Here is a 17,105-nt window from a genome sequence, read left to right on the forward strand (position 1 = left end):
ATATTTTGGTGAGCCTTGAATTACACCTTGGTCCATCGGCTGGCTCTTGGCTGTCGTATTTGAGGGCAAGAACTTGCGGCTCATTGCACTGAGCTTTAAATTAACATGATGGGTACTGCAGTTGTCTAGGACTAGGACAACGTGTCGCTTTTCTGACACCATGGCTTCATCAAATTTTTGAAGCCAAGTTGCAAATAGCTCCCGAGTTATCCACGACTTTCTGTTGGCCTTGTATGTAATTGGCAGGCACTCTCTTTTTTGAAACAGCGCGGCCGCGCTGATCTTCTGATCACAAATAAGTGCCTCTTGTCACTGCCATTCATATTGGCGCAGAAGATAAACCGCTCCTTCGAAGCCTTTCTACCGGAGCAGCGTTCGTGGGACAGTGCGAGTGTGCGCTTTGGGAGCAAATTATAAAACACGCCAGCCTCATCCGCATTATAAATGTCCCGCTCAGCATACTTCGCCAGCATGGTCTCGATGTTTATACTGAGCCAGGCCTGAACAGGAGAATCGTCAACTTGTGCGCTCTCCCCCGAGATAACACGGCAGCTTATTCCGTGCTGATCTTTAAAACGCTGAATCCACCCATTTAATGGGTTGAAACTATCGTGGCCCAACAAGTTGGCAAATGACCTGGCCTTTGCTTGCAGAATCGGACCACTCATGGGCACATCCTGGGCTCGCACCTTGCAGAACCACTTGAACAAAGCGGCGTCGACATCTTCATACTTTGACGAACGTATCCACTTCCTTGCTAGTGATCCATAATTTTCTTGCAGTTGCTCTTGCACCTTATCCCTGTTTTTCCAAATTGCCGACACTGTTGTGTTGCTGATGCCATACTTCTGTGCTACAGAAACCTTCTTTAGACCACTTTCGACGTCTTTAAGGATGCTTTGCTTCGTCTCCAGGGATAAAGCTTGCTGTTTTCTTGAGTTGGAAGAATCAGGCGGCATGGCAACTTAGCCCAGCGCGACACAAGTAGCGCGACACAAATGCAAGACAAGGAAACACGTTTTCCGGTAGCTATTCCTAAGACGCTGGCAGCGCACTTTGGTTCCACAAGACGACGACTCGCGCACATCCACGATAAGAACAACAGAAAAGGCAGAAGACTGGCGCACGGGCAGAGCCAGCCTGTCAACCGGCCACCTCCAGCAAATGGACCTTCCCAACGTTTCCCTTTCTCGCCCTCTGAATGGGACCCGCCCCGTTACGACGACGGCACGGGTACTCGGTCTGGCTCGGCCCCGCTCTTGCGGCACTACACAAACAAAGGCAGAAGGCCACTAGTTGCACTTCTTTTCTTCGCACGCTGCAGAAACCGCACTATACCCCGTCTCCTGTTGTGCACGACCATGCACTAAGCGGTACGCTGACACATTGAACTCTATGGGAGGTGTACTGGTGCTCACATAAAGCCGCATTATATGTGGTCCCGCACTGTAGGCACTTACGTCTTAAATGGTCTATGCTGTACTAGGTAGCAAAACTTGAGGAAAACATTTAATTAAATTGCACTGTATTCCTCAGCTGTGGTCTCTTCGGATACTTCCTTGTCGGACATATCTTCCCAAAGGTACTCATTCTCTATGCCATCGAGCGTGTTCGAGATGCCGCACTTCTTGAATGCGTGATGCACAAGGTCCTCTGATATGCTGGCCCATGCGTCCACAATCCACTTGCATAGCATGGCTGGCGAAGCCCGCTTCAGCCACCCAGTCAGCATCACTGCAGGCTCACCTGAGCGCATCCAGTCTGCGTAACACTGCTTGACCGCCTCCTTAAACGGCTTGTTCAGGCAAACATCTAAAGGCTGTATCTGAGACATCATCCCACCCGCGATAACAACGCGTTCAGTGCCGGATTTGCACAACAGCCTCTTCACTGAGTCCGCCAAATGGCAACGAAATCGACAACAGTGTGCCAGGCCACCTACACAGACTTATCCAGTCGAGCACAAGATTCTCATTCATCCAGCCTTTCTCATGGCATCTCATGACCACATTTTTTGGCAGCAAAAAAATCGCAAAAAAAATCAATTTTTGAAAACGAGATTTTCGATATCTACAGCTAATATTCCTTTAATTCACCAAGTTTCGAATCTCAGGGAAGATTATTTTGTCCGCAATATCAATTTATAACATCACTGTGAGCTGAATTCCGCGCAAAAACAACCCTTTTTATCGCGGCGCGTAGCTCTTTTTCTACACGCGCGATCGCAGCCATCTTGGTCTCGTTGGAAAGAGGAGCCTTCCTTCTTTAATTTCCCGCCAAAAGTGACTCCGTTGGTACGCCAGTGACGTTGAAATCCGGGGAGCAAAAAAAGCCCGAACGTGCGATCCGATTCGTTGACTAGCGCACGTGACCAAAAACGGGTGCTGTGGTTGGCTGCGCGAGGTTCCCATCGTCTGCTCCACTCCGCAGGCGACGCGACTGCGCGTATCGTAGGTTTGTTGGCACATGCCCAACGATGTCCGATCCACCGGGAAAGTTCGCCACGAGGTACAAGTTCGGTAAAAAGAAGAAGCGATCAGCTTATAACTTTCAAAAGCGCTCCATTACTTCTGAAAGCATCGAGAGTAGCTCGCCGCCAACCGCAAATGATGCCGAAGTAGGCCTAGCTAGCTCACAAATGAGTGAAATAGTTGCGGACAGCGGCAGCGTTCAGCGTGACACTGCAATGTTGCAGCGTGCGGATTTGTTGCAGAGGGAGATGAATGCTCAAAAAAAACTTCGAGTTCTTGCGTCAACGCCAGCAACAAAGCGGGTGTTGGATTTGCTCACTCGCGCCGACGGCGTTGCAGCCGCGCCAGTCGACGCCGAGGCAGGCTTCGCTTTCCCCAGTAGGACTCCGTCAACGGACTGATGTCGTCAAGTGCAAGATGTGCGGCGGCAGCGTCGCAGTCGGCAAAAGCGAACGGTAATCTGGCCTTGCCATAAAGATCGTTATCACGTGCACGTGCTGCGGCGATATCGCGTCGGCATGGAGCTCGAGCCGCGTGAACGACAACCTTGCCGCGCGTGCGATGCAAGTTACCGGGAATCGGCGAACGGCGCTAAACGATGTTTTTGCCACATTTGGGTGGCCGTGGTCAGAGCGACTACATTCCTGGTGGCTCTTAGCCACTTTCACTGCAAAATAATGCAAAATTATTTCTGTACTTTTGATTAAAAGTGAATGTATTCCTTTTTTCTCGTTTTCTCAAAACACCGACTTTTCACTTGTACACAATGTAGGGTCAGATTTTGGAATTTATGCTTTAGAAATTTTCAATTCTACTTTAGATCAGATAGTAGGGTAGCCACAATTCGAACAGTGAAGATTGAACTGCTATAAAATTACTAATATTTGATATATCAAAATAGTATTCCTACCATTATGTTCCTTATGTTTTCTAGTACCCAGGCATGTGCCAATACGAATTTCGTAGCGCATTTTTTCCCCTATTTCTGCAAATTATGAACAATGAATTTCATTTATCTTCAGAACTAAATGGCCTATTGGAAAAATAATTACATATTTGAAATCGGCACAAATGTCTTAACAAGAATCGAAAGTTTCATGAATATTGATAGAAAACATCATGAACATTATTAGAATTACAGTGTCCCCCCTTAAAGAAGCGAAAGTTTCATTCTTGCCTGGTTGGGCCCCTGTATCATCCTTGATCAATTTAGTATTCAAGCATTTGCCGTAATCACCATGAACATGTTCTGAAATGTTTTTTCTTGTTTTCTCAAAATGACATTTTTGATGGTAGTGTAGTTTTGGAGTGACGATATCTCTGGTTCTACTCATCTTATTGCAATAATTCTTTTTTCGTCAGAAAGGTGGACAAATTGGGAGTGCAGTAGGCCTAAAATGTGAACAAATATCATTACAGAAATTTTGAAAAAGTAATAATTTCTTCAGGGTTACACTAATGCCTTCTGCTTACAAAAGTTTGACATGCTGTAACTTCGGCATAAATCAGTTTAGAACATTCATTCTTGTAGCACTGCAACCTCTGATCATTCAACATCATTTTGATGTGCCAGTCTCCTTCAATAACAGCCAGCATTGTAGAGAGAACTTGCCTCCAAATTAGTCCATACAAAAAAACATGAATTGCTTATATTTTGAAAAGTACTTGTTGCATGGGAAAACCAATTGAATATTTGAAATCAGCATGTCAAAATACATAAGTGATGGAAGTTTTATCAAATTGTGGCCACAAATAAAAAATGAAAATTTAAGTGGGGTGTCCCCCCTTAAGCACCATCTTGCGCTTGAAGATGACAGGGCGGAAGCTTGCATCTGTCTGCCATGCACGACAACATGATGGTTCTCGTTGCCAGTGGACCGGGCATAAACTTGTTTAGAACCCTTTTCGTGCGCAGTGAGGGGCGATGGCATGTCCAGATAAACCGGCGTTTGGGCAGCATTGACGATTTGCCCTTGCTGGAAGTTCTTGGACTTGTGCAGTGAAATAACATGATGCTGGAAAGCCACAAGCAGCTCTTCGAACGATTCGGGCAGCTTTTGTGAAATCGAAGTTCGGCGGTGTTAGGAAGAACCAGCACGGCACATGTAGCGATAAATCCAGTGCTTGCTCGGTTTGAAAATGGAGCTCGATAGCCCGTTTTCTCTTGAAAGCTCCTTAGCTTTTGCCTGCATAAGCTCAACGCCCACAGCTAGATGCACGGCTCGCTGTTGGAATACGAACTCCGTCAGGGCGAGTTCAATTTGTGGGAATGTCCCACTCATCTGGCCGCGAAAGCTTCTTTGCGTTCCGCGGCACGCGAAAATGGCTTCCTTCTGTCGACGTCATCCACAAGTGCTTCCCAAATAATGAAACCAAGCCGTAGCCACGCAGCAATAATGAAGTCAAGCCATAGCCACGCAGCAATAACGAAACCAAAATTTCTAGCCCAAATTTCTTACTGAAATCTTCGTTCAGATCCGCATATAGTACGAGGTGAAAATTTGGGACGCTAATAATAGGAAAAAACCTCGTATTATACGCGGGTTTTTGCGGTACTTCTCTTATGTGTGGAAAATCAACGTTCATGGGACTTCTCTCGAAACCATCTAAGGCTAGCGACCAGAAGCACTACGACTTAGCATGCGCGCAACTGAGAGGGAGATAACCATGTGATGCTTTCTGTAACGCTCATATCTTCGGCACCTTGATGTAGAATAAAAGTTGTGGCATCATTTTCTTATAACTTGTGTCAGTTCCATGGTTTTAGCCTTCCCTTTAAGAAAGCTAAACTACAACAGCAATGTAATATATGTGACCTCCAATCACGGAGGCATCCATACGGCCACTGTGCTGTGTTCATGGCGAGCCCTAGGTGCTAACATTTCTCGCCACAGTCGCTCCACTTCTAATAGAAGATTGCATTTTTTTCAGAATGTTGCCGCGCACAATTTTTTGTACTTGTGGGAGAGGGGGGGAGATAACTAACCAGTCATGATGGTCATGCCAGCATGCATGGTTTTATGCAAATATAAGTAGCACTGTTGTATAATACTTACAGACAAAACGCACAGACGCACAGATATTTCCAGGCTAAAGGGGGGGGTGGGTTGAATGCGACTTTAAATTACTTCAGAAAATATTATAATAGAAAGTTCACTTTACTGGCATCTCTACTTGCAGTAGTAATTTGCTCTGTAGAAATTGTCAACTGCTTCTGTGAACACAATGTTGGTGTTGCTGCATTAAACACATCACATCCCTAGCCACGGATGCATTTGAGAGCATATGCCAGTAGTGTTGCTCACTTCAAAAGTGTTCCTCTGCTGGTGTTTTCCCTGTTGAGATATTGGACTGAAAACAGGGTGCAGTAGACGTTCGTTTGTTCGATTCTGGTAATTAAATTTGTCAGTTAATTTGACCTTTACTGAAGGTCCTGGCCAACGCCCATACATTTCTATAGGCCTAAACTTCACTATATTCACTGAAAATTGGCCTTCACAGGATAATTCAAACATTACTGGTCATCGTGCATGCACCTGACATCAATGGTGACCCCAATCGCTGCAGCGTCTGTCTTGGCGGCACTTAGGGGCCAGCAAATGTATGGAACACACATTGTCTCCAGTGCTGCCATTTTCGCGATTTTGTCGCTATATTTAGGTACTGTGAAACCTCGTTAAACTGTATTTGGTTGGAGCTCCAAAAAAGTATGTACTAAACGGTAGTACTGCTTAAGCGAAGTAGCGTGAGATCGTGCACTTACCTGTAAAAAATGGAACTCTGAGTGAGTGCAATGAAGGGGGAAAAAACTTGCAGTATTTATCCATTTTGCTTGACAAAAGTCTGTTATTTTCGTTTGATGATGCAGCAGCCTAGCAGTGACGACAGTGGCCTCAAACTCCGTTAAGCTGCGAGCCAGCTTTTCGGCCAGCCCCCCCTTCTTAGCAAACACCCAAATGAGGCTGGCATAACGTGTAGCTTCTGCCACTGTTGGGCCTGAATCGCCCATGCTGTCGCTTTCCGTGCCATCCTCATCACGGTCGTTAGGCGACACTTCAGCAATAACAAAGGCAACGATTGCAGAAAGTCGAACCTCGAAAAGTTTACCTAGTAGCCAACATCACTTCGCGGTCCCAGCAGCACTGCCGAGCATCTTCTCCTTCACATTCAAAATGCCACACAATGTAGTCAACGGTAGATCCCTCTCGTGTGCCAGTGCAGACTTCGTGCCACGCTCGATAATAATAATAATATTTGGGGTTTTACGTGCCAAAACCACTTTCTGATTATGAGGCACGCCGTAGTGGAGGACTCCGGAAATTTTGACCACCTGGGGTTCTTTAACGTGCACCTAAATCTAAGCACACGGGTGTTTTCGCATTTCGCCCCCATCGAAATGCGGCCGCCGTGGCCGGGATTCGATCCCGCGACCTCGTGCTCAGCAGCCCAACACCATAGCCACTGAGCAACCACGGCGGGTGCGTGCCACGCTCAATGGCACGAACAATATCCATTTTTTTTTTTATGCTGAGCACGCAGTTCTTGTCATAGCTTGCATGACGCCACAACACAGGCCACCACTAGCCAGCCACAACGATCTCTGGCTCGGCACCGAACTGGTGTTGATGTTTATGTGGCTTCACTCTTCCAAGCGCCCTCGGCGTTTGCGCTTGGAGGCCGTTCTGATCTCTGAGGCTTGTTCTTCTGCCTAGCTGACCTACCACTGTAAATGCGCTACAAAAAGTGAAAACACTGCGTGCTAACCGATACGTACACAATAAGCTGGTACGGTTGGTGTGGATAATAATATTTGGGGTTTTACGTGCCAAAACCACTTTCTGATTATGAGGCACGCCGTAGTGGGGGACTCCGGAAATTTCGACCACCTGGGGTTCTTTAACGTGCACCTAAATCTAAGTACACGGGTGTTTTCGCATTTCGCCCCCATCGAAATGCGGCCGCCGTGGCCGGGATTCGATCCCGCGACCTCGTGCTCAGCAGCCCAACACCATAGCCACTGAGCAACCACGGCGGGTGGTGTGGATATTAAACGCATTATGTTTAATGGCCACGAAGTCGGGGATTTGACTTTACTACTTTTAAAGTAAAACTACTGCTTTAATGGGTACTATTTAAAACAAGGTTTTACTATACTTTCATGTCTGTTTAACGATTTGACAGAACAATTAGTGACATTATAGCCATTTCGAATTTAACAAAGTTAATTCGAAAATAGCTCTTTATATGCACTTCATTATTCAAAAGGTACATTTGAGCAGCTGAAGTTTGCTTTATAGTGCCTAGGCTCTGGGGCCATGATCAAGCAATAGTTGCCTTAACAGGATTTAGAGTGGGCTCACAAAATGCATGTGTTCATTTTTTATAAAACCAATTTGAATGAGTCTTTTAACGCTCACTGTTCTGCTCTTTCACTAAATGCACTCATTTGGTGCTCATTTAGAAATTTTATTGTGAGATTCAGAAGGCAGCAAGTGAACAAGAAGATATATAGACTGTAGAAAGGCGTATGTAAAGGAGCGCACAGGCTATTTCACATAAGCTTGAACCCACCGCTTCCTTATTTCACGGGTTTAGGACAAACCAGTACTGCGAAGAATATTTAGGTAGACCAAGAGAGGGAAGTGCAGTACTTGACCCGCATAAAGGTTGCTTAATTGTTATTGCCATGTTACATGTGACCTTGTACATCTTGTAGAATTTTACTGCCCTTTCATGAGAGCAAGGAAATCAATGGACTGCGCGGAATTCAAGACAAGGACGTAGTAAAGGACACACGCAAGCGCTATCCGCACTGTCCATTTATTTCCTCGCACTATGAACCAAGTCGCCCAACAACAAGCCTTTCATGAGAATTGAGAACTAGAAAATTTGCATGGATAATGTCGACTAAGTGCCTTTGTGTGCTAGAAAAATCAGATTGCTTGTGTTCTATTGAATCATGCTGCATTTGAAACTGCACAATTTAAGTGCAAATGCTAAATTTCAGTTGTCCTCATCCATTGTTGTCAAGTATAATAGTAAAGTAAAAGCCCACCACACGCTGCTGGTAAAAACACTGCCTATTTCTCATTCATATGTACCCTAGACAAATTTGATAAGTTTCAGTAAATGATTTACACCCTTAGCTATCTTAATGTGTTCAAAAGTGCTTAGGTTACCTAAAATTTGCTAGTTTTGTAACAATGTTAACAACTTTGCAGCAAAATTTATTGGAAGTTTAGCGACCTTTTCGTGTGAATTTAGTTATATGCATAAAAAAATTAGGGCAGCACTGGTCATCTCCCACTGAAAATTCCTATTTTCAGTCTGCTGGAGAAAATTTTCAAGCCAGAACAGCAGCTCACAATAAATGATTAGAGTACAGTAGACTTGCGCTAGATTGACTCTGGTTAATTCAATCTTTCGGCTAATTCTATTGCGACCTAAAGTCTTGCCTTGTGTCCATGCTTTCTATGCGCCCAAACTTTAATTTTTGTTCTAAAATTGGCCTTCCATGTATAATTCAACTTGACCAATCAGCATGCACGCCCCTGACCCTTATAGTGACCCCTCAATAGCGATGCCTTTACTGTCAGCTAGAGTACTGCTCAGGCCCACGCTGGCCCAAAAGCTCGGGCTCGGACCCAGCCCGTTAGCCAGGCAAGGGCTGGGTAAGCAAATTTCGACTCTGGCCGGCATTAGGCCCAGACATGCTACACGAAACTGAAGGCTATATGTATAGGTCTTGTACCGTGGCAAAGGCGTCATGTGGGCAGGATTGCGTTAGTCTCTGTGTTTCGTTCCACTGTGTTTATCTTGACCGTGCTCTCCCGGCCGTTGTGGCCAGGTGGGACTGAGAGAAGTAAACAGCGTGAACCAAGCGCTCATGCAATGCCGTACACTACGTACCCCGCCACGGATAATCTGGAAATGTATTTCTCATTTCGGTGGATTCATGCTAACACGTCATCACAGGCTGAAACCGCTGTGGTTCAGGATATGTACGATAAACCCCTTGCATGTCAGTGACAGCCGTGTCAGTGTACCTGCTTTTGACAGTGGACGATGTATTTGTGGCACGTAAAACAACCTTGTGGAAAGATGGGAAAGAAGTGGCTGCTGTTAGTAATGTAGAAAGAGACGAACCTTCTTTACTGCAGTAATTTTCTCTGTGTGCTCGAGGGCCACAGGGAAGTGAAGGTTGGCGGCTGCAGTGCAAAAGTTAACAAGGCTCGACAGATGAACGTACTCCTTTGCGCACTTCAAACAGCTGATGGTTGCACGTAGGCCCGGTGAACCCACTTGCCGCACGCATACGTGCCTACAGTTCGGCACTGCAGAACTTTGTTTCCGTGAAGCTTCACTTAACATGAGAGCAAAAAACGTCACCGATGATTACAATACTCCATAATGTGGATTTCAAGCGCAGCTGTTTCGGTGTTTGGAATACGTGATATATAATGGCAAAAATTTGATTCTGAAGGACACAGTGCTTTCACCGGCGGCGCTTAGCTTCTGCTGAGGCTGCTCGTTTAGCAGCAATGGCAGATGAAGCATTTCCACCGGTTGCATAGCTCATTGTTCAGAAAGAAAGCGGGAACATGAAAATGTGTGGCTTGCGCATAGCACATGCGCAATGGGACGAAAGCCCATGCCAGTGCTATGTTTCCACGGCTGGCCACATGCCTCACCGTGCTGGCACTCCACTGTACTCCTAATCCTTTTTGCCCTACCCACCTCTGCTTTCCGCCTCCAGGTAGCACTACGCCCTCCTCTCCACTTTCCTCCTCACATCTTTGTGCTCCATCTCCATCTTGCGCACTATATATGGAGGAAAGTGGGTAAGGCAGAGAAGGGTGGGGGCCCGGGGGGGGCTTCGACTCCGCCAACACGTGCGTGCTTTGCATGGTCGCGCGTACAGTATCTTGAAAGGGATCTCCAGATTGCTCATACCTTGTGTGTGCATTGTGTTCTCGCTGTTCTTGAGTAGAAGCAGTAGACCGCACGAAGGTGACTTCACTGCGCTTGCTCACACCAGTTTTTCGGCAGTGAGTGTCTGCGCTTATCGAGTGTGATCTGTTCATGTTTGCGTGTGTGTGCAGACACCATGCTTGTTAATTCAATTATTTAGCGAATGTTTCCGAGTTTATACAGCCGACAAAACATTATCCTTACTTCGTATAGCTGTCTACTAATTTGCTATCGAATCGATGCTTTGCCTTTCAGGTGAAACTGCGATTTTTCTTTTCTCGCTTTCAAATAAAAGAGAACCAGAACAGAAATGTGTCGGGCATGTGGGCTGTGCTGTTTGCACTTCATTTGATGCAGATAGGACTTTGTTTAGGAGGATATGGGAAAGCATGAGCAGAAACCGTCACCACTGTAGCTCAATTCGTAGAGCAATGCACGCATAACAAGGAGGATGTGGGTTTGGCTTCCACAGGTGGCAAGTTGTATTTTTGTCAGCTTTCATTTTCCTTTAGGTTTTTTCTACACTTCATTTAACTACAAATAAGTTCTCCTGTGCTTTCCTTGGTTCCATTAATGGTTGGCTTCATATGGTTGTGACTAAGAAAAATTGGGTCCCTCGGTTCCCCTTCTCGTTCATCTCATAGCTAGCGTCTCAACTCCAGCAGGTTTTATGCCTTCGGGTAGTATATAAGGGTTCATAAGGACTTAAGTATGTTTTTTATCTCTCTCTCCTTGGTCAGCTGTCTGCTCTTAAAGTTTATGTACTCTGTGACACCATCAGTCAGAAGGATGTTCCACATCCTCCGCCATGGCCTTGAGTGGCATTGGCTAGCAGTCCCGTGGTTTGATCTTGTACTATCACATAAATACTCAATAACGGGGACATTGGAATAGCCGCTGCGATAGCTTAAAGGGCCCCTGAAACGGTTCGGACAAATTTTGTAGACGCGTAGGGTACAGCCTAAGTAGAACATTCGCACCACAATTTAAGTGAAGCGTTACGTATTAATGGAGGTACAAGCGATTAGAAGTTACCCTCCTCCCCAGCCATGCTTTTCCTCCTCAACTCGTTCGCCGAGCGAGCGGGGCTAAGCTCCGCCTTCACTTGTCCTGCGTCACGATGCGACGTCACATTGTCCACTTCCGGTGGTTTTGGAACCCGCCCCCGCCCCCGCCCGTGCGAAACCACTCCGCTAGTCGCTTGGCTGTCGACCCCAAGCGAGAGCTATCGAAGCAGCATGCGTTGCGAGCATTCTGTTGTAGCGCCGAACGTGTCTGGTATTCCGTTCACAACAGGCAAGCTGGTCATTTCGGCAAATGACTGGAGACATAAACTCAAGCTGATGAAGGAACTTTGGCGTAGACGTAGGTGAGCGGCCTGATCGGTCTGCACGGTCCAGACACTTGTTGGCGCAGCGCATAACCAGCCAAACACAGCGCTAATATTGCTCTAACCAAGTATAAAACATTTTAAACATTTATAAAAACAACGTGTTGATGATTACACTCCTGCGAAAAATACGCACCAGCAGCAAAGAATACGCTTCGTTGCTGCTACTGTGTATGGTTGAGCTCTATGCCACCAGGTGGCTGCACCGTGCAGACCATTCACATTTGCCCTTCTGCTCATCTCGGCTCGTCCCGTTACGGCACAGTCAAGCGGCCAGACCCTGTCCCCTTGCGCTTACGTTAGCCCTAATACGGGACTTGCGAAACGCTATTGCGTTAGTAATCTTCCGGTGTAAAGTGACGGCCACAAACGAGCAAATTCTGGCGCCGATCAGATAGCGGCAGTCCAATGCGCAGCAGCCAGTTCGCTCGTACGCTGCCTTGCAGAGGGACACGATGTCGCAGCTTGACATATTGCCAGTTGCTACGTTTGCAGTCCACAAGGCAAGAAAGTCGAATCGTAGTGCTCGCGAAAAGACTGACCAACTCTGACCGCGGAGCTCTCGTCAAAATGGAGTACGTTGTAACACATGCAGACGACACTTGGTGTGTGCCGGAAGTGCTTAAGTGTACTGAAAAATTGTTCTTGTGCATTCTCTTTATGCTACTTTCTTTTTATAAAAACAAATAACTAACATTTCAACTATTACGAGGATCATTTGTTTACCATAAAGTTGGAAAAATTATCGATCACACGCCCTGGTCAGCCAATCGGATAGCTCGCCCCACTGACGTCATATGGGTTATTTCGGTCATATGGGTAGGGGCGGCTTAAAATTCCACTGAGCAGTGCGCTGCGATCGGCAGCGATGTGCATTTTTAAAACCTTATAATAAATTACACGCTTTACACATAGCACTTAGATGTGTCAATTAATGATCAGAAGGACCTACTCTAACGACTCAGCACGTTTGTAGAAAATCGTCAAAAGCGTTTCAGGGTCCCTTTAATTCATAGGGCAACACGCACATAATGCGGAGGGTTTGGGTTCAGCCCTCGTTGGCGTCAAGTTGTTTTAAAGAATATAGCTTTATTTTGCTCCCTTCTCTCATTTTCATTGTTGGCGGTCAGTGCTTGGACTTGTGATAAAAAGGCCTCACGCAAAGAAACAAGAAGCATTACCTAAATTTTGAATTATTATATGCCATCAAGTGCATTATTGCTTTAATTAGGCGAGTACCTTTCTAGAAGCTTTTGGCTATTCGCTTATATATTGGTAATAACCATTGACGGTTGCTGCACAATTTTCTTTTGCCCACTTTCATTTCTCTTTGCCTTATCTTTTCTAAAATTCAATTAAGAACAATGTAGCTTCCGGTATGCTTTCTTTGACTTTATTAACCATTGGCTTCATATGGTTGGGACTAACAAAAGTCAGCTTCCTGGTTCCCCTTCTCATTCATTGCATAGTGAGAATCTCATAGTGAGAAAAGCTATTTCTGCTTGTCGGAAATGATGCAGAAGCTAGAAGATTGAGTACCGGCACGGCTCCTCAGCAAGACCTCTGATCTGATTAGGTGGTGCCTGCGATTCGCTGCATGCTGTCCACCAGAAGGAATAGTTTTTTTATTGCACAACTTGTTGCAAAGTAGAAGCTCCTGGCTACTGATGAAGTGGGACACCAAAATAATTAAAAATGAAGATTAAAATATTTGCTTAATTTTGAATTCAAGAGCTCTAAGAAGGGAGACTTTCAACAAATAAAGGTTGCAAGCTAAACAAGGCCATGTAAGGCCAGTGCAGGCATGGGATTCCTGCACCAATTGCACTATTTTGATACAAACGCTGATTCCTGTGCCAAACACAGAAAATTGACCGAAATTGCGCCACGCTATGCCAGAACGGCTTCGGCATGTGTGCTCTGGCAGTGGCCGCGAACAGCGAGCGCTTTTGTTCTCTGAAAAGAGTGCAGCTGTTCGCATTCTGTACACCGTGCGATGGCGCCTCTCACTCAGTTTCTCGTCATTTTCGTGCTTATAACACTGGGCTTTTCGGTGCTTCCGGCAAGTGGCCAGCATGCGCACGGCCACTCTCAGCTGTCGTCGCTGCTGTGGGAACGGCCAAGGTGGCTGTATTTAGTGGCGCAGCATTCCCTAGCTGAGGCGCAAAACAACAAAAAGCAGACTGAGGGCACTGCAAACGAGCTAGAATCATTCGATTATAAGGCGGAAGAAAATGCTACTTGTCTACGTCTATTCGATTCTAAGAAAAAATAACATTTTGACGTTACCCTTCAGTAATATGGGTGTTCGAAAGGTTTCGTTTTCGCTCGACTCTGCGCCGCGCACGCTTTGGAGTTTAGTAGTTTGGTTATCGCGTCGTGCTGTGAGGGTTCTGCTGGCTCGCGAAACTTTCATTTGGAACAAGCAGCGAGAATGCCACGTCCATGTAATGTCGTGGGAAGCCATCGTTGCTTTCCCGCTCCGCAGAGCCGGTGTCGAGGCCGCCGTCGTAGTACGCAACGACGCCGGCAGCGCAAGCCCTCAGCAGCAGGTTGCGCTCGTCAGTGCTCAAATCGCTGAAGTTGAGCCCACCATCGCGAGCCTATCTGTCGGTGTCAGGGTCCATTGCGACGAGTGTCGAAGTTTGCGTCATAGAATGAAGTACCAGCTTATGGGCGTCTTGCGCTGGAGTTTGAGGTATAGTAGCGGCTCCTGGTGGCGGTGCGGGAAACGACATCTGGGTCCGACAGAGCTTGGTACGACCCATTTTAGGACAGAGGGCGCTTTTTAGCACCTTTCTCACAGCGCCCCCTGGGCAATGCAAGAGCCCCATGGTCGCGCGTTTCTCCTTCCGCTAGCCACCATACTCCCGCTTTCGCTCTGCTGTCGGCTCTGTCTTGGCTCTGTTTCTGGCCGCGCGTTTGCGTTTTGCGCAGAAAAGCTGTAGCGCTGTCTGCGGACGCCGTTCTACTCACCGATGGCGCAACGTCACTATGAGACCGTGATGTCAGTACTCCTTGATCAGAGGGCGGGCGATTTGAACTGCGCTAGAGGTACGCGGACGCTTCAGAACGCATTTTCTATTAAAATAAGTCTCTCCTTGGCACGAAACAAGCGTTTCGAGGTTTCTGGGATGGTATTTCAACAGTCCACGTTGACTTAATAGTAACCTTTAGTGTCCCTTTAAAAAAACATTTAATTTTGCTTTCGGCTAAGCTTAGTGTATTTTGTTTGCATAACTGACCATGAGGTTTATGCAAACCAAGGGTTGAGCTTATCAAACCTGATTAGCATCTTTGCGGTAGGCTGCAGTAAAAATTAACCGATGCTAAACACTAAATTCATATTGTATAATCTTGCATATGTCCTAAGACGAGGTAAGAGAGAGGGCCTCCAAGGGGACCCTCACATTTCATCAGAACTTGATTTGTAAGGCTTTATCGGTGCTTATGTAACGAGTATCACGTATCTTAAGAAGGGGATGATGTCACCATCAGAAACACTTGTGTCAGTGTTTATATAGATTGCTTGTGGGTGACGTAACTTTGCTTTTGCAGGGTCATCTTCCGGATATGCCGAAGGAGCGCATGGCAGTCCCCGAGAGCAAGCGCGGCAGGAGGACGGCTGCGTCCCTCTTGTCGAGCCTGCATCAGTCTGGGCTCGGGGGAGCCTCCTCATCTTCTGGTGGCGCGGCGAACCTCGGGTTTCCCTCTACCTCCGCCCTGAACCCTCTGAGCTTCAGCAGCAGCATGCTGGGAAACTTTCCAGGGCTCAAGTTTTTCATGGAGCCCGGCAAGTCGTCAGCAGCCGTGACATCCCCATCAACGTCATCAGCCACACCCCCTCTCTTTTTGCCCTTTGGCGGCCTGGCAGGCATGGGATTGGCCAATCCTCTGTTCAGCTTCCCCGGCCTGGGCTTCCAAGGCCTGCCCTTTGAGGAGGCCAAGGAAACCAAGGCCCAAGATGGTGAGCGGGCCCCCAGCAAGGAGCGCCATAGCAAGGGTACCCCCAGCAGCAGTGCCAGCAGCAGCACAAACCTTCCCACCTCGTCAGCCAGCTTAGCCTCCACCTCTTTTCCTTTCCTGTACCCCTCAGGACTGCTCTACAATCCCTTGGGCCTGGGTGGCTTCTCGCTACCCACCAACATGTCAGCCTCGTTTGCCTCTCTGGCCCAGGCAGGCCTGGTGAATGGCCTCGGGGGGCTGGGTAGTGTCATCTCATCAGCGGCGGGCAAGGCCCCTTCAGCATCCCTGGCCAGCTCAAGGCGGCCTGCTGCCCCCTCGGTCACATCTGCCCTCGGGGCTGGCCTGCGCAGCAGTGTGCTTCCTCCTCCACCATCCACCGCTACTGCCCGCCGGCCAGCACCCATACCCCCACCAACCCTTGACTCTGATGATGAGAGTCTCATGGGCAATGACATGGACGACCTGGATGATCTCGATGACCGCGACAACTCAGATGAGCTCGATGATGAACCAGACCACAAGCGGCCACGTGAGGAGCGGTCCAGCAAAAAGCCAGAAGCACCACCCCATGACAAAGTTGCTTCATAGCTGGCCACCATGGACATTAACTTGGGGTCTGGCTTGGGAGGCACCTCTGGGTTTCTCTTTTGTACTCTGTTGTATTTATGGTTGGTCACTGGAAAGACTCGCATTTGGTTGAAACCTCTCTCCTGTATGGATGCTGCACCTTTGTTCTTCATTTATATGCCTTGTTCGTTGTATTTAGTTTATCGGTTTGAACAGGCCTTTTAATTATTTCTCCTCTCTTTCCTTCCCTTTTATACATCTACGGGTTTCTCTACAGTGCAAACACGTGAAGCAGTGGGCTTCTTGCATAGCACATTTCATTTGTCTAAATTAGTGTAATGGTATTGCTCTTTTTGCCAGTAGATAATGAATTTTTTTCATTTGGTGAATTAAGCAACAGGCACCTCACTGGTTGGCCATGTGTGACCATTCGAAGTCCCATCACTTAAACGTTTCTTACGGGTGAGACATTCCTGGAGCTTTCTTTGTACTTTTTCTTGCTTTTCTTTCTGCTTCTGCTTATATTTTATGTACCTCTCAAAAAGCACGTACTTACACAAGGCGAAGTAAATGTCGCATTACGTGAGCTGAGAGGAACATGAAATTAGCCTTTGCGGCAACATTTTAAGGAATGTGTAAATAATAGTTGTCCTTAACATGTGGCTCGCACAAGAATTCGCAGATGAAATTAGGGAGGTAGGCCATCACAGTTAGTGACACTTTCTTTCCGCATGGTATCC

At 47.0% G+C, this 17,105-nt stretch overlaps 1 protein-coding gene across 11 annotated transcripts in view; it reads left to right on the forward strand.

The window, feature by feature from the left end:
* The window catches only part of kis (chromodomain helicase DNA binding protein kismet), a 200,046-nt gene extending 183,416 nt beyond the window's left edge, over window positions 1–16,630 (forward strand). For all 11 annotated transcript variants that reach the window (XM_065438209.2, XM_065438203.2, XM_065438211.2 and 8 more), the window contains one exon: window positions 15,391–16,630. In XM_065438209.2, coding sequence (XP_065294281.1) covers window positions 15,391–16,386 — 996 coding nt within the window. In that variant the 3' untranslated portion in view covers window positions 16,387–16,630. The remainder of the gene's footprint in view (window positions 1–15,390) is intronic.
* The last annotated feature ends 475 nt before the right edge of the window (window positions 16,631–17,105 follow it).

This window comes from Dermacentor albipictus, chromosome 1 (genome assembly GCF_038994185.2).
Source record: "Dermacentor albipictus isolate Rhodes 1998 colony chromosome 1, USDA_Dalb.pri_finalv2, whole genome shotgun sequence".
Classification (NCBI taxonomy): Eukaryota; Metazoa; Arthropoda; class Arachnida; order Ixodida; family Ixodidae; genus Dermacentor; species Dermacentor albipictus.